Source organism: Perissodus microlepis, chromosome 18, assembly GCF_051167445.1.
Source record: "Perissodus microlepis isolate ML-2025 ecotype Zambia chromosome 18, ASM5116744v1, whole genome shotgun sequence".
NCBI lineage: Eukaryota > Metazoa > Chordata > Actinopteri > Cichliformes > Cichlidae > Perissodus > Perissodus microlepis.
The window spans coordinates 12,799,562-12,817,553 of NC_140478.1; the positions used below are offsets into that span (position 1 = coordinate 12,799,562).

General features: G+C 41.3%; 1 protein-coding gene across 1 annotated transcript; it reads left to right on the forward strand.

The window, feature by feature from the left end:
• Positions 1-91: 91 nt before the first annotated feature.
• On the forward strand, positions 92-16,442 carry LOC146367451 (uncharacterized). Its single transcript, XM_084911309.1, has 11 exons — positions 92-2,050; positions 3,672-3,759; positions 5,825-5,926; positions 6,317-6,382; positions 6,525-6,553; positions 6,653-6,790; positions 9,013-9,099; positions 11,380-11,454; positions 11,572-11,678; positions 14,672-14,852; positions 14,936-16,442. The coding sequence occupies exons 1-11, from the start codon at positions 1,892-1,894 to the stop codon at positions 15,908-15,910; spliced, it is 2,007 nt and encodes a 668-aa protein (XP_084767435.1). The 5' UTR covers positions 92-1,891; the 3' UTR covers positions 15,911-16,442.
• The last annotated feature ends 1,550 nt before the right edge of the window (positions 16,443-17,992 follow it).

A 17,992-nucleotide genomic window follows, 5' to 3' on the forward strand; every position in this document is an offset into this window, starting at 1 on the left:
GGTTTGGTAACCTTCTTGAGACTGTGATATTTCAGTGCGTGTGGTGGAGCCGAAGGGATGACGTTGTTGGAAAATCTGTCGTGCAAAGAATATCCAGCAAAAATCAAAAATATTTCAGCCGCCACTGGAGAAGCCCGCCGCCGAGCTTTTTGACTTCAGTTGACGTCTGAAGGCAGGTACGCCAACACATGAGGCCTGAAAAACTAAAATGTGACAAAGACTGGCATTTGCTTACATGTGACCTCTGTGAAAGACAGGAACAGGGAGGCACTAGAGTGGGAACTGCTCAGTGTTGTCTGGACTTGAAAAGAGCTGATCCTAGGAATACTACAAATGAGATAAACTGTAGTGTAAAGAGTGGAGATTTCATCCACTTCCTAGGAATGATAGAGGAGAGGAATAAGTGAAGAGGTCAAAACACTTGCAACACTTGTAGGATAAAGGACAATGTTATTGCCAGGCCAGTGCATTTTGATTTGTACCACTGAGCTTTTCTCTACACTAAAACTGCAAACTGAGTTGTGGAGTTTGCCAGACAGGAGGGTACTCTGACACCGGGGTGTTGCAGGACTTTGTCTTTTTGAATGTCATTGCTGTAAATTCTGTTGAGGCCTATGTACAGTGGGTTATAGCTTTAAACATTTCCCCTTGAATGGGTCATTTCTGAATATCAGAAACAGAAAACAAGCAGTGCTGAGCACAGTATTGAATGAGCAGTGACAGGGATTCTTATGGATCCCAGACTTTTTATATTCACCAACCTTTCATCCAAAAACTGAACTGCAATGAAATACCGTGTCTTTAAGTTTCTACACTGAAACTGCATGGCGGCGAATAACGTTTGCATCACAATTTCCATTCGCCATCTGTATTTTTAAACTCATTTTTAGCTGTAAATTTTTATCTCTTCAAGCAGCCGGTCTCTCGGGATGTTGTTTATTTTATACAGTGCATTTGTACTACATGTTGTCATGATTCACTACGGCTTCTAAGAGCCGCTGGCAGCGTTTGTCGTGTTTTATTTATTCAGTGAATCACCACGAAGTCCACATTTGTACTCGATTACAGTCAACAAGTGACAAGTGTCCCTAACTTCCCATGGCTGATCTCACCTGTCCCTGCACGGTGATGTCAGCACAGCTATCCTGCTTGTTGATGTCAGTGGGTCATTCCTGTCTGGTTGAGTAACACGCCGGCCTTGCCTGGCTTCTCTGGTGAGTGTGTGTTTTTAGCTGCAGAGAGTGTGAGCGGATAGATTTAGGTGCATATGTGGCAGCAACAACCTTGTTGCTAAATGATTTACACTATGTCAGACGCGCTATAAGCCAGAGCTGTATGTGTGTGTGCATGCAGAGCTTTATATAGCCACAGTTATCCAGGAAGAAGGAATGCCCGGGATGCCAATGACCATATTTGAACTGTGTGTCTGCTGCAGACAGACTGCACACACTGACTGCAAACCGTAACTTGCACACAGTCAACGCTCACTTCTCCCTCATCTTCAAGCTTGCGTGTGTGTTTGGTGTGTGTGCTCTGTGTTGTAGTTACACTGGATCACCACTATCAGGCAATGTAATACCTTGTCTGGTAGTGACAGTTGACTTTTCCTCACTCACAGGGAGCAAACTTCTCTCTCTCTCGCTCTCTCTTTCCAGCACTTTCTGGTTTCTTCTCCCTGACAATCTGCTCTGCTGACTGACAACATCCACTCTGGCCCTGTGGAGGAAACTACTTCACTTCTCTTTTGTGTTGTTCTCCTTCACTTGCTCTCAGCTCATCCGTGACTTGTATACCTTCGGGATAGCGGTTAGGTAGTTGGGCAGTCACACTTTATTGCTGCGCGCGTGTATGTGTGTGTGTGTTTGAGTGCGCGGGAGTCAGTCAGTATGCCATGTCGTCCCCTGGCTCGTCGTTTGTGCAGATAAAGCATGAGGACTTGCTCTTCTACGAGAACTGTGGTGGAGGCAGCTTTGGGAGCGTCTACAGAGCTCTCTGGATATCCCAGGACAAGGAAGTGGCTGTGAAGAAGCTTCTGAAGATCGACAAAGAGGTAAAGTGGAGACACGCACAGACGTAGACCAATCACACACATAATGTACAGTAGTCATTAGGTATTTCCTCTCCTTCGTGGGACGTTACTGCTCAAAACTTCAAAAACGGTTACTGTCCACTCAATACCCAGATTTGGATCCAAAGCCCCCCCATTCCCCCACCTCCCCCTCCCTTGTTGTCTGCCATTGTACATGTGTTTATCTTAAACATACCGCTTCTCATGCCCCCTCCTCCTCCTCCCACTCTTTGTAGATAGAGCAGTTTTATTTATGCCTGGACTCCCCTGTTCCTCCCATTGTATGTTAGGGTGAGGTGAGTAGTACCTCGAGGCTTAATTCACTTCAGTTCAGGCCTGGGTGTGAGTCTCCACGAGTATGAGGCGGGCTGCATGATTTCCTTCCATGTTAATGATCCCGGGCTGGTAAAGGCTAATGGGTCTGTGTCAGGAAACTGAAGTTGGGGCCTGTGGGTGTATTCATTCACAGTGTCAGATTTTATATAATATAAAAGCAAGTGCACACATGCATTATAGAGAAATAAAAGGTGGTGTCACAAGTGGGCCAACTTCATAAGATTACACAGGGAAGAAATTTTGTCGGTTGAGCGACTTCTCTGACACACAAAAATACACAGAGGGTGGGCATGCATGCATAAAGCTGTCTGCATAGTTCATGTGTAAATACAAGTTGATGGATAATGTGAGAAGTGCAGCTTTATGTGGAGCCTTCATGCATCGTTTTCCTGCACAAACTGATAGCCTTACAACAATAGATGAGAGTAAACCCAGAATGATGAATTTCTCTTTGGAAAAAAAAAAATATTTAGAGAGAAAATATTTTGCTCAATGCTTGATTGGAGTTTATGTGTAAATCCATTTCACTGTTAGTTTATTGTGTTGCTTGGCAAAAGTTACATATTCCACACATGCAAAGATGATGATCGAGATGTTATTTCTGATTTATGGCCTATTTACTGCTGCAGGGTGGAGGGTTTTTGTTTGGATAACTTGTGGAATGGAATAAGTTCCGACCTAAGCTCAGGAATCCCGGAGACGCAATCAGGATTAACTTTAAAGTTGGTTTTAACATTTAAGTTAACATTTAAAAGAAGAAATAAAGGTCAGTAGTGATATAAACCAGTTTAAAATAAAACTCAAAAAAGAAATATTAAATAAGTATAAGAATGAAGAAAATGCAATTAACCCAAGACAGCAGTCAAACTCATGTTTATTTTCTTCTGCAAATTAGCAAATCTAAATATAGTTTTAGTTGAACATGTGAAAATATTTTTTTGAGATGTTATGTTCTAAGTTGAAGGCATTGTATGCGTTTTTGTTGTTCAAATTTAGATGATGAGGATGTAAACCTGAGGGGGTAGGGCTAAATAAGTATATACTTCTGCCTACTCCTTTTCAAACAACTGTATGGAATGATTTTATGAAACGTTGGTGAATGTATATGTTTGAAATAAAAAAAGAACTGAACTGAAGTTAGCCTAACATCCTGTGATTAATGATTATTAAAAGCTGTGCTCCTTTGTCAGAGTCCTGTACTGTAAAACCTAAGTTAATGACGGTGATCATACTTCTCTGCTTCTCTTTTTCTTGACCCCTCATCCAGGCTGAGATTCTCAGTGTACTGAGTCATAAGAACATCATTCAGTTTTATGGAGCCGTGCTGGAATCTCCCAACTATGGCATTGTCACAGGTCAGACTCGGAGTGTGTGTACGAGTGTGTTTTTGAAATTCATATACACTTTCAGATGTTTTTGTCAGTGTAGTTTAATGCTTAAATTTAGACGAGACGCACAAAATGAAATGTGTGTGACTATCCTTGGGGTTCAGGTGTAATATAAGTATGAAGTCATTATCAGGTCAAGGTCTGAGGTAAGTCGTAAAAGCTACAGAATATAGTCAGGGCACACTGTGCTGCCATCTAAACCTGCACGTGTATGCGTGTGTGTGTATATTGGTTTAATTGGTGCGTATTTGATCCGAGGCGGAGAAAGTTACACACGCGTTAACACATGCTCTGATGGCCGGCAAGTGTTTATGTGTGTATGGTGAAATATCAGAACATACTTTGAACACTGGTTCTTGCGGTGATTCCTGGCAGGACATTTGTAACTGAGACCAGCATGTTTGGATGTGGTTGTAATCCCGGCTGGGTTTATATGGTATAGATAAAGCACTGAAACACCACCAGCAACCTTTCTTGATGCCTAATGCTTACTGATATATCAAAAGTAAAGCTGGTATCAGCAGATTTTGGTCTCTGTGTGCAGATGAAAACATTCAGGCATTCATTTCTATTTTCACGAGGCTACAAAGGCTTGTGCTCTACTTTCTGTCTTTGATCTGACATTAAGTAGCAAAATGGAAAAATTCTCACATATTTTGGATTTAAAAGTCAGGGAAGGATGTGAAGGTTGAAGGCGTTTCCGATGATTTGAGGCAGCTTCTCACTGTGTATGATTTGTGCACTGCTTAACAGTGGGCTGTAGCTCTCACACATTGTAACATATAACTTCAAGTACCAAGTTTATTTCACTTGTTTAAAGCAGTGAATGGTTTTGAAGATGCTGTAATATACACTACTGTAGACTTTATTATTTAAAATAGTGGTTGTTGCTGATGAGATTAATGGAGGCTCTGTTTTACACTGGTGCAGAGCTATAATCTTTCTTACTAATAACTCTTGTGGCTCTTTTCAAGATACTTTAACAAAAATAAGGAAATAATTGATTATTTAACAAATAAAGACATCAGCAAATAAATAAGCCAAGCATAGTGTGTGGTAGGTATTTAGGTATTAATTAATTTTTAAATACATTTATATATTAATATTATTATATTAGACATTTGAATGAGGAAGGTCCAGGCAGCCATTTCTGAGTTAAAGCCCACGACACACTGTGAATGAGGCACACGGTTATAGGATGAACTGGATTTAGATTTCTGTGGTGAATCTTTGTCCATGCTACAATATAACGAAGATAAATAAATGATGCCGTTACCAACATTCATGCTTTTGTGTTGTGTTTGATCTGAAGTTTAATTTTATTGAAGATGAGATAATCTGGGTCATTTTGAACTCTCAGTGATACCACGGTGTTTGTTTGAGTTTGGGAAGTGAAGAAGTGTTTGGATCTGGAAATAGTTAATGACTTCTGACTTAAGAGGCGGAAGGTTGCGGGCTCTCGATGTGATGTGTAGCTACACTTCTACAGAGGCGCACATCAGTTTACGGCATAGGTTACATTGTTGGGTTTCAGAGGGATTTGTAGTTACAAAGTACCTACGGCATAGATTTAACGCAGAATAACTCTGCGGCTAATCTCTAGCAGCTGCATGAAGCCATCATGTCAATATGGCCCAGAATCTCTAAGGAATCTTTATATGTTTTATGCTATGAAGAATTAAGGCAGCTCTGAGATCCAACGTGGTACTGGCAATGTAACTGTTAGATTGAATGTTTGGCTTTATTAGGGTGACAAAAAGAGAAACTAATTCATCCAATAATAAAATAGGATTTTTTATTGCTTTATGAAAAAAAAAAAAAAAAGTATACATGTGTGTTATATAATTGTTTTTCAGGTCAAAGGTCAAACTCAGAGTGACAGACTAATATAAAAACGGTCCTTTTTTATATATTTTTTCCTGTTAATCAGTATACTTGTTGACTCATTTTACATGATGCATTGGTGCGCATGATTTTTCTTGTTGTTTGTCATAATGAAAATTGTTTGTGTCTGTCTGTGCTGTACTTGCAGAATATGCTAGCGCAGGGTCTCTGTATGAGTACCTCGCCAGTGAGCAGAGTGAAGAGATGGACATGAACCAGATCATGACATGGGCCATACAGATAGCCAAGGGTAATAAGGAAAAATAATGATGATTAAAAACTGGATATGGATATAACAGGTTATATATGAGAGAATCTACGGTCTCTAACACACCCATGTAATAAAGTCTGTCACACATTTTTAGAGATAAAAACTTTAAACATTTAATTTTATATAATTTTATAAACCATTTTAGTATTTTGCCTTTATTTTAGCTGATGTTTTGCTGAAGATCTTGCCTCACTTAACGTTTTAAGGTCAGTTCATTTAATAGATTTCTGCATTAACTGAAACTGATCAAAAACAAATGGAATTGAAACCCAAACATTGAGTATTGTTAGATAATTCCACAAAAACCAATCAAAGTGCTGTAGTTGTTTGTTTTTGATACAACATTATTAATGATTGGTTTCCTCATAGGGATGCATTACCTGCATGCAGAAGCTCCAGTCAAAGTGATTCACAGAGACCTCAAGTCCCGAAATGGTAACACATAATTTAAACCCCATTCTGATTAGTTTTTCTAACTTGCTTTTGGTACCATGTGCCCAATCACGAGTCCTGAATGTCAGGTATTTTCAGTGTTGTGCACCATTAACTGGACTGTATAATGTGGTCTGTTTTTCAGTGGTAATGACAGCAGATAAAGTGCTTAAGGTTTGTACCTATAATGTATTTATATATAAAAAAAAAAAGACATACATCTTGTGCATTTTTGCGCATCTTTTTAATAGCGTTTTTCTGTTGATATTTCAGATTTGTGACTTTGGAGCGTCTAAGTTTCTTTCCCATACCACCCATATGACAGTAGTGGGCACTTTTCCCTGGATGGCTCCAGAGGTCATTCAGAGCCTGCCTGTCTCTGAGACCTGTGACACCTACTCCTATGGTGTGGTGAGTTGGCAGTACTGTAGGAATATCAGTATTTTAAGATCAGGAATAAGTCTAAGAAGTAGCAGTCAGTGCTAGTGCTGTAATTTAGTGAATTACAAGTAGGGGTAGAAGTACCCCAGGGGGTACTTTTGCGGTAGTCACGGGGCATACTGACGGATGAGTGCTACTAATCCTAAGAAACAGAAATTACAATTTAATTAAAGAAATGTGCAGACCAGAGCAGGTTTAAGCAGTAAAGTTAATAGTTAATTGATAGTAATAAACCACCGAGAGGGACTCATAAATGATTAAACTAGATAAGTGGTTAAATAAGTGTAAATAAGAGAATAAATAACTGAAGTGCAGTACTGTGCAAAAGCCTCAAACCAGTTCATTTCTTTCTTTCTTTGTTTTTTCTTGGAAAATGAGAAATGGGTGCAGTGATTTATTGATATAGTATGTACCGGCAGAAACTGAGTTATGATGAGCTTGAAAGTAAATGTTTGGTATGATACATTTATTCTTCAACACAGCCTGAACTCTGTTAGGCAGCTCTTTTGTCATTTCTTTAAGTAGTCTTCAGGAATAGTTCTCCAGGCTTCTTCAAGGACATTCAAAGCTCTTCTTTGGTTGTTTCTGCCTTCTGTTCTGTTCCCTGTCAACATGATCCCACAAAGCTTGAATAATGTTGAGGTCCGGGCTCTTGGGAGGACAATCCATGACTGATAGTGTTTCACTGTGTGTTTTTCTATCCACCAGGTATGCTTTTATTGCATTGGCAGTATATTTGGGATCATTGTCATACTGAAAAATGAAACCGTTGCTAAGCAGACACTTTCAAGATAGTATTGTGTGGTGGGTGAAAATCTGACTGTGCTTTTCTGCAGTTATAATTCCCTCAGTTTTTACAAGATGCCACTGGCTAAAATGCCCAAACCATGACAGAGACTTCACTGTGTGTTAAACATGTTTATACTCACTGTTGTACCTCTATGCTGACCGAATCTCTACATACAGTTGGAACCCAAAATATCAAATGTGGATTAATCACTCCATAAGACCCAATTCCCATGTTTTTTAATCCCAGTTCTTGTGTAATTTGGCATACCTTGGCCTTTTTTCACTGCTTCCTTTCCTTTACAATGTCTTTTTGACAGCCACTCTTCCATGGAGTTCATTTCTGAGGAGGAACAGCAGATGGATCAACTGAAGGGGCCAGATATACCTCTCAAATCCTGTTTTAGGGCTTTGCCGGATTTAACTTTTTTTTTTTTTTTTAAGGACATGACTTTTAGTTACTGTTCATCTGCTGTAGATAGTTTTTAGGCCTACTACTTCCTTTGTCCACCACTTGTCCAGTATTGCAACATGTTTTTTTTTTTTTTTTTTTTTTTAAAGGATACATGTACACTATACCGAGACGTGGCAAGTTTTCGGCTAATAGCTCTCTGGGAGTCAAACATTTCATGTTTGTCGAACTGTATTTTCTTTGCTATTTTTCATAGACTCAATTTCTTCTAATTTCTTTAGTTATGTGTTTTTTTGTGACAAGGTGCTAATAACAAAGACGCTGAAGATACTATTTAAAATTGGTTCTTTGCCCTGTTGTTATGTGTACTGGTTCATCCCTTGAGTTTGATACCTTTTTTACGAATGATTCATAGGTCAGCATTAAGAGGCTTAACCAACCAACCAAAAAAATGTATCTGAGAACGATCAGGTACAAGGAATGGACTGAAAATTAATGAAAAGGGAAAAGTAGCCAAAGAAAAACTCTTTAGACAGCCTGAAAAACTATTGCTCCAAAATTACATGAAAGCCTGACTTTATGGACTTTCGAGACTTTTGCACAGTACTAACTTAAAGCATGGTTATAAAGTTATACCATTTGCAGCTGTAGCTAGTAGTATGGATAAAAGATTGGGATGTCCTCTTAAACAATGAGTCACGGCTAAATGGAGTAGTAGCTAAGAGGTTTGGGTAAATGGTAACATGATAAAGTTGCAAGTAATCCGGTGATAACATAAAAATTTCTGGCAAATGCAAAGGTCAGATTAAAATAATGCAGAAAAAACTGTAAAACTTAAGTAGAGCATACTGGCCTGAACACTAGCAGTTTTTATACTCTTTCCAATAGTTTCTCACCTCACGTATCAACAGTACTGAGGCCATGTTGTTGTCACTAGTGACTGTACGCTGTTTCACTGCATTAAGCGAACCAACACAGTCTGTTCTGTGGCCAGGTGCTATGGGAGATGCTGACTCGGGAGGTTCCATTCAAAGGTTTCGAAGGGCTGCAGGTCGCATGGCTGGTGGTGGAAAAGCAAGAGGTAACGTACACGTACATACATGTGCACTTTTTTTGAACATACTGAAAGCATTTAGACCCACCAGAGTTTGAAGCAACTGGAGGCACAATGTGATGCTCTCATGGTTTCCACTGTGAGCTGGTGAGACTAAGGCAGAGTATTTTTAGGCCTGATGTCAGTTCTCTGCTCTTGTAAGGCCTGGATACACAGCAGTGGAGCTTGGCCAGACTCCCCCTGGTTAAAGCCTTTACGAGTGAGAGAGGCAGACAGAGTAAAAGAGAGAGGGGGGGGGAAAAGAAGAGAAGATTGCAGCGGTAGGAGGGTCGATTCTTTGGGTTTATGAGTGGTAGGGGATGATGGTTATGCTGCATCTGTGTTTCAGTTACTAAAGTGACCGAAACCCCTGTAAGAGAAACACACACCCCCACGCACATGCACATACACACACACACACACACACTCAACAAAACAACACAGAGAACATGATTCCTTCGTAGCTGCTGGCTTGTCTCCAAATACTCTCCCTAAATAACTCTCTCGCTCTCTCTTCCTCTTTCCCAGTCTCCGTCTGATTTTCCCTTTCCATTGCTACACCTCTCTTCCTGACCCTTCAGTTCGCCCTCTCTCCACTCTGAGTTGGTGATATTTTAGGATTAATCCCCAGGGAAACTGTTTCCATTTACCGCATTGTACTATGGAGATGTCTGGGCCTATGATGTTCAAAGGGATTGGTTTTGTAACTGCAGTTTACACAGTACAAAAGAAAGATATACATGGACCCCCTCCCCCACCATTTAGCTCATAAACACTGTGATGGATTGTAATTTGCTGAAACTTGGAATTATAAACCCAATATTGTGAACCTATAAACTAGTTTCTTCTGAGATTAGTCCTAATTTCAAAGGAGATGAACATGTTTTTCCTTGGTCAGCTTTTTGGCTTTTTCAACATAATACACACAGTTTTCTGCTAAAGTTAAGACATCTCTGTTCACTCATTACTCATTTCAGCTGTGTTGAAAATTTCAGTATAAGGGTGAAAGTTTTGGCACAGTCTCTTCCCCCGAGCACTTAGTCCTGGATCTTGGTATATTCTTTATTTAATATCTCAGCGTATAATATGGAGAAACGAGCGACACCATTTAACACATAGTAGCCAAATGACAGGATACTAAATTGAATTCTACAGCCACCAGAGCCAAGTTTGTTAAAGTTACTCCAAATCTGTGTCATCCACATAAAAATTAAAGGAAATATTTTCTGCGTTTTCTGAATAATGCTACTCAACAGGAAACTGCAGAACACTGGAGCAGTAAAAGTATATAAGAGATTGAGGATGATGAAGAGCTGGACAAATGTATAAAGAGAGCTAAAGTGGAAAAGGTTACACTTTAGTCTGTTACCTAGTGGGATTTTTCTAAAATGCAGTTTTCTGGTTTTCAGAAGAGGCAGGACTATTGCACATTTGAAGGAAGGGTGAACAATGCTGGTTAAAGGTGAGGGCTAATGGTCCCCAGAGTTTACTTTATTATGTCAAAGGAGCAGGTGGAGGTCTTTAAAGAGGAATAATACAGTAAAGTTTTGGCAGAGTGTTGGAGTAAAAAGAATTAGGAACCGAGACAAGATCCGCAAAGTCTCTGGTGTTTGAAAGCGATTTTTCTGACTTGATTTAGAATGAAATGTAATACCAATTCTGATATCACCTCAGATCACACAGATCAGATCAGCTTTTGGTTAAATGCTGTGCATTTCTACTTAGCAAATGGAAGCATCCTAACATGCTGTTATTACCATGCATTGTCATTATGGGGAAGGCATCAAATTGCAAAGCTCCATCCTTTTGTACATGCTCACAGAGCCAAATATAAGGCTGCAGACTCTCATTCTGAAGTTGTTGACGTTGAAGTAGTCAAACGGGTTGGCTGCTTGGGAAACTTATTCAATTTTGTTTGCCTAATTTTTAAAAGTTCAAGGGGTAGTTTATATCCAAAAAGTGTTTTTGCACAACATTATGATAAAAAAATGTGATCACTTCATTATTTTCCTCTATTATACAACTGTGTAAAGTTTCATGATAATTAGTGTAAAAAATCTCGAGTTTGGGCCAAAAGTGTGTGTTTTGCGGTCACTTTGACCTGATCACCAGATAACCATCCATTCAAGCAAATAGCTGACTAAATGAAAACACTCTGGTGAGTTAAGAAAAAAAAAAAAAAAAAAAAAAAAAAAAAAAGGGGGGGTGGTTTCATTTGTATAGTAATTATTTTTATATGTGTCTGTGTTATTGTGTTTGGCTATCCAGAGGCTGACCATTCCCACCAGCTGTCCAGCAAGTTTTGCAGAACTGATGAGAAAATGTTGGCAAGCAGACCCAAAGGTAAGCTAAACTGACTCAGGACACAGTGATTAATGTGTGGAAAAAAGTTTCATATAGCGCACCGAATGCTTTCAAAGGATACACGATCATATCCTGTGTGTACAAATGTATTTACAGGAGCGTCCACAGTTTAAGCAGGTGCTGGCAACCCTGGAGACCATGGCTAACGATAGCAGGCTACCGGACCAGTGTAACTCCTTCCTACACAACAAGGACCAGTGGAGGTACACACACAAAAAACACAGTCTTGTAGACATCCAAAAGAAGAGTGTAACTGCACTGTGTCAGAGGGATCTCCTGACGTTTTTAAGTGCATGCTATAAAGTGTTGTTCTCTTATGAGGCTGACAAATCCACCCTCTTGAATGCGTGTGCACACGGTAGATCACAAATCCACACACGCATCAGCATGTACGCTCGCTCACATACATGTTTACATACACAACTCTGTGGACACTGAAGCTCAAGGGAGAAGCTGAATGTGTGACCCTGTACTCTACTTCAGTCTATATTAAGCTCACTGGAAAGTAGCCATGGAAGAGATTCCTCTACTCCTCCACTCTGCCCTCACTCCGACATGGGGAGAAAGAGACAAGGGGTGGAGTTGGAGGTGGTGTGGGGTGGTTGAGGAGAAATCAAACTGAAGAGTTGAAGAGGAGGAGGAGAGGTTCAGGGAGGAACAGAAATGTATTGTGTGAGTGTGAAATCTAAAACACTGAGCGAGACACAAACAGCAAGGATAGAGGAAAACAAGAGTGGACAGATGAGGGGAGGTTGGGGGGTGCAGGGAAAAAGGGAGAGAGAGGTGGCCAATGGAACAGCAGGAGGAGAGAAGGTGCAAAATTCTGTGCATATTTAACATGAGTACAGGAAGGCAATCAATTCTGAGTGAAGTTTTAGGTATGGGTGGAAAAACTTGGACAAGCAGGGAGGAGAGAGCGAGTGAAGGAGGTGAAGGGGTGGGATGAATGAAAGGGGAAGTATGGAAGGAATACAGGAGGAGGTATGACTCTGCACATGTCTATATTTAGTTGCCGTGAGAGATGATTGTGTTTGTGAATGCAGGCTCATCGACAGCCAATCCAATAGTGACCTCTTGTGGCAGTGGAGAGTACTGCATCAAAAGACGACTATAAAACAATGTTGTGTTCTGCTGTAAAAAGTTAACTACTCACAACTGCAAACTACTTCCTCATGAACATAAAAATATTTTAATGTTATAAAAAATGAAAGTATCAAGTGAATGTGAAATAAAATTCATGAAAGAAATGAAAATGAATTGTAGTTTCCAGTGAGTATGCCTCAGAGGTCATTGCAAAATTCAAAAAATGTTGAATTTAATTCAAAGGTAAACTTTCACATTTTGCATATTCAATATACATAAAGTGAAAAATGTCTTGCAGCTTATGAAAATCACAAATCCAGTATCTTAAATCATTAAAACATTAATTATAATGAAGTTTACGATACAGAAATGAGCAGCTTTTGAATAATATGCTTATTTATGCCCTCAATATCAGTGTCTTAGCACGGATTCAATCAAGTGTTGGCTCTGCTGTGGTGTTATTGAGGCCCAGGTTGCTGTTTGTATTTTTGGGTCTGGTGTTTCTTGACTTCCTTTTTTCAATATTCCAGGTGCTTGATGAGGTTCAGGCCAGACAAGTTGGCCGGTCACAAACAACAACAGTAATAATAACACCGTAATAACACGTTCAGCAAACCATTCAGTCGTAGTTTTGGCACTATGGCTGGGTGCTGCTAGAGGTCCTTATGGAAACGAACCGCTGTCTCCATAAAGTTTGTCAGCAGGTGGACGCTTGAAGTGCTCTAAAATCTCTTTCTGATTGCCTCATGTTGACTTTGGACTAACATGGTGGACCAAACAACGTCACCGACACCAGCAGATGACATGGCGCCCCAAATCGTCACAGACTACTTCAAACACCTTGGATTCTTGGCTCCTCTCCGCTCTTCTGACAGACTCTAGGAACATGATGTCCAACTAAAATGCAAAATTGAATTTCATCTGAAAAGAGGACTTTCACTGAGTTCTTTTTGTTCTTAGCCCAGTTAAGACTCTTTTGGTGTTGTCTCTCCTTTCCTGGAGACCTCTGTGCGTGGTGGCTTTGGATGCACAGAAACCAGGATCAGTCCACTCACTCTGAATCTTTCTTAAGTTTTTGACAATTTTTTAAAGGGTGCGATCATTCGTGTTGCATGTGCACCTTTTCCTACTACAGGGGTGGGCAATTCCAGGTCTCGAGGGTCGGTGTCCTGCAGGTTTTAGATCTCACCTTGGGTCAACACACCTGAATCACATGATGAGTTCTTTACCAGGCCTCTGGAGAACTTCAGGACATGTTGAGGAGCTAATTTATCCATTTAAATCAGCTGTGTTGGTTCAAGGACACATCTAAAACCTGCAGGGACACCGGCCCTCGAGGCCTGGAGTTGCCCACCCTTGTCCTACTACAATGTTCCCTTCCAGTTAATCCCATTAATAAGCTTTGATACAACACTCTGAAAGGCCAGCCTTTTCAGCAAACGCCTTCTTACCCTCTTTGTGGAAAGTGTCAGTGACCATCATATGAACGACTGCCAAGTTAGCAGTCATCTCCATGATTGTAGTTGTGTGTACTGAACTAGATCGAGAGTTGGTATAGCAATTTACTTAAAATGAAAGCATTCAAATAATCTGGGGTACTGGATTTCTGATTTTCATGACCTGTAAGTCATTAGCAGGGGTCCCCAATCCCAGTCCACGAGGGCCGGTGTCCCTGCAGCTTTTAGATGTGTCCTTGATCCACCACAGCTGATGTAAATGGATAAATTACCTTCTCAATGTGTCTTGAAGTTCTCCAGAGGCCTGGTAATGACCTAATCATGTGATTCAGGTGTGTTGACCCAGGGTGAGATCTAAAACCTGCAGGGACACCGGCCCTCGTGGACTGAGATTGGGGATCCCTGGTCATTAGCATCAATGTTAAAACAAAAAGATTTCAAATAATTCACTTTATGTGTATTGAATATATGATATATGACATAAATTAAAAATAAAACCTTTTCATTATATACATTTTTTTTTAGATGCACTAGTAGCTGTTTTTAGCAGACTACATATTAATTATTATATTGTCATTCTGAATATAGTAATTTCTCCTTTAAAATCTGGAGTTAATCACTGACCACTAATGTTTTCATGTGTACAAATACTTTAGGTGTGAAATTGAGTCAACATTAGAGCGCCTCCGGAAGCTAGAGAGGGAACTTTACTCCAAGGAGAAGGAGCTAGAGGAGAGAGAGAGGAGGCTCAGACTGTGGGAAGAGAGGCTAATGGAGAGGTCCAACATGACTCCTAGCCCCACCTCCCTACTCATGGAGCGCTCAAACATCTCACCGGTACGCAAAACTTGCCTGTATATAATTTATCTCAAACTGCCATAAACAAAATTAACTGATACCTTTTTCTTTGTCTCTACCAGTTCTTCACACCGATGTCCATCAGCTCCTCGGGCTCGTTCTTCCGCTCACACTCTCAGGACTCCAATAGTGCTGGGGTCAGCAGTGCTGGTGTCAGCTCTCTCCTTCGCACACTAAGCAACGGAGACACAGAGAGGGGGAGCAGTACGGTGCTGGAGAGAGGGATGGGCTCGCTCGACAGCACGAGGCTGCACGCCATGTTCCGAGGGTTGCAGGGGAGGTTAGGGGAGGAGGACGAGGAAGAGGAGGGTACCCTAGAGGAGAAAAGCTGGGGACAGAGAGACAGAGATGACAGTGGGAGTCTGGAGGGAGGAAGGGTGCAGGTGACACTCAGGAGTTTCCCCGGTGGTGTAGTGGAAAGGGAGGAGAGGACATGGGAGGAAGGGGACAGGGAGAGGGGAGGAATGCAAAGAAGCAGGGTGACTACTATTGTCCGAGGGTACTCGGGGGGATTCGGGGAGGCGGAAGGAGAGAGGGATAGAGAGGGAGGATGGGAGATAGAAAAACTCGGCGACACGCTGGAAGAGAGAGGGATGGAGGGTAGTCTCGAAGGAGGGAGGCTCCCAACCATGTTCAAAGGTCTCCATGGGAGCATGGGGGGCTTTGGGGACATGCTGTCTTTAGATATGGATGAGATGGGGGAGATGGAGAGACTGGGTGACATGGACATGAACATGGGCGACCTGGGAGTGATGAAAGTCATTGGTCACGGCGTCAGAAGTGAGCTGGGGGTCAGGGGTCGCAGGAGTGACATGGGAGTTGTAGTCCAGGATGTGAGAGGAGACGTCAGCGAGGCCATCAGCCAAAAGATCAGGGGTGAAGTGGGTGTCGTCGGTCACTCTGGGGTGCAGGTGAGCATGCGGGCATCGTCTAATCAGAACTCTGTTAAAAGCTGCAGCGTGCGGCACGGAACAAGGATCAACATGGCAACAGCAGCCATGGACATGATGGAGCTCGACTGGTCTGACAGTGATTAGATGACACCTTAGCAGAAACACGCACAGAAAACACACACAGAAATACACACCGAGGCCAAACTAGAAAGATTTTGACTTGTAAGCACATGCAGTATCTGAGCTACAGTATGTGCGATCTCCTGTTAAAAAAAGAGCTGGTACACACACATTTTTTGTTAATTTGTTTTTTAATTAAATGGACGAATACTACACCCACGTGTACTGTGAAGAGGGAAGGAAGGAAAAGGCAGTTTGAGGTTGTACTGTCATGTTGTCAGATTGGCTTCACCTGTGTAATTTAATGTGCTATTAAAACTGATGCATAACATACTGTAAGAGGTACAAGTGTAACAAAATAAGACACTTGAACGCCGCTCTAATGAGGCAGCACTGTCTTTGTTTTCTTTTTTTTTTCTTCTCCTGCTTATAGAGTATCTTGTAGTTTATAGATTTGATTTGTTCCAAACATGCTTTGACTTTCAGTTCTAACTGTGATCTAGTGTGTTAAGTATTGGCATTTTTCTCTGTACATTTTATCATTTTTCAATAAAAAGAAAAGAAATCTTATATTCCAGTCATTTTGCGCTACTAATAAGTTCAAAAGGAACATCAGGAGCACTGAGGACACACTGCATCTTCACTGAGAACTCTTACACTTTTCACACACTGAGTAGAAGAGCCACTCCGGCCAGGACCCATTTAGTCCTGGATCTTGGTATATTCTTTATTTAATATCTCAGCGTATAATATGGAGAAACGAGCGACACCATTTAACACATAGTAGCCAAATGACAGGATTCTAAATTGAATTCTACAGCCAGCAGAGCCAAGTTTGTTAAAGTTACTCCAAATCTGTGTCATCCACATAAAAATTAAAGGAAATATTTTCTGCGTTTTCTGAATAATGCTACTCAACAGGAAACTGCAGAACACTGGAGCAGTAAAAGTATATAAGAGATTGAGGATGATGAAGAGCTGGACAAATGTATAAAGAGAGCTAAAGTGGAAAAGGTTACACTTTAGTCTGTTACCTAGTGGGATTTTTCTAAAATGCCGTTTTCTGGTTTTCAGAAGAGGCAGGACTATTGCACATTTGAAGGAAGGGTGAACAATGCTGGTTAAAGGTGAGGGCTAATGGTCCCCAGAGTTTACTTTATTATGTCAAAGGAGCAGGTGGAGGTCTTTAAAGAGGAATAATACAGTAAAGTTTTGGCAGAGTGTTGGAGTAAAAAGAATTAGGAACCGAGACAAGATCAGCAAAGTCTCTGGTGTTTGAAAGCGATTTTTCTGACTTGATTTAGAATGAAATGTAATACCAATTCTGATATCACCTCAGATCACACAGATCAGATCAGCTTTTGGTTAAATGCTGTGCATTTCTACTTAGCAAATGGAAGCATCCTAACATGCTGTTATTACCATGCATTGTCATTATGGGGAAGGCATCAAATTGCAAAGCTCCATCCTTTTGTACATGCTTTTTTTTTGATAGAGAGGGAGGATGGGAGATAGAAAAACTCGGCGACACGCTGGAAGAGAGAGGGATGGAGGGTAGTCTCGAAGGAGGGAGGCTCCCAACCATGTTCAAAGGTCTCCATGGGAGCATGGGGGGCTTTGGGGACATGCTGTCTTTAGATATGGATGAGATGGGGGAGATGGAGAGACTGGGTGACATGGACATGAACATGGGCGACCTGGGAATGATGAAAGTCATTGGTCACGGCGTCAGAAGTGAGCTGGGGGTCAGGGGTCGCAGGAGTGACATGGGAGTCGTAGTCCAGGATGTGAGAGGAGACGTCAGCGAGGCCATCAGCCAAAAGATCAGGGGTGAAGTGGGTGTCGTCGGTCACTCTGGGGTGCAGGTGAGCATGCGGGCATCGTCTAATCAGAACTCTGTTAAAAGCTGCAGCGTGCGGCACGGAACAAGGATCAACATGGCAACAGCAGCCATGGACATGATGGAGCTCGACTGGTCTGACAGTGATTAGATGACACCTTAGCAGAAACACGCACAGAAAACACACACAGAAATACACACCGAGGCCAAACTAGAAAGATTTTGACTTGTAAGCACATGCAGTATCTGAGCTACAGTATGTGCGA

What these genes read in the sequence shown, in the direction of transcription:
- LOC146367451 (XM_084911309.1), top strand. Translation starts at nt 1,892, where the DNA reads ATGTCGTCCCCTGGCTCGTCGTTTGTGCAGATAAAGCATGAGGACTTG. An exon ending in TTCTGAAGATCGACAAAGAG is followed by an intron (nt 2,051 to 3,671) that starts GTAAAGTGGAGA and finishes CCCCTCATCCAG; the next exon opens with GCTGAGATTCTCAGTGTACT. An exon ending in CAGCAGATAAAGTGCTTAAG is followed by an intron (nt 6,554 to 6,652) that starts GTTTGTACCTAT and finishes TTGATATTTCAG; the next exon opens with ATTTGTGACTTTGGAGCGTC.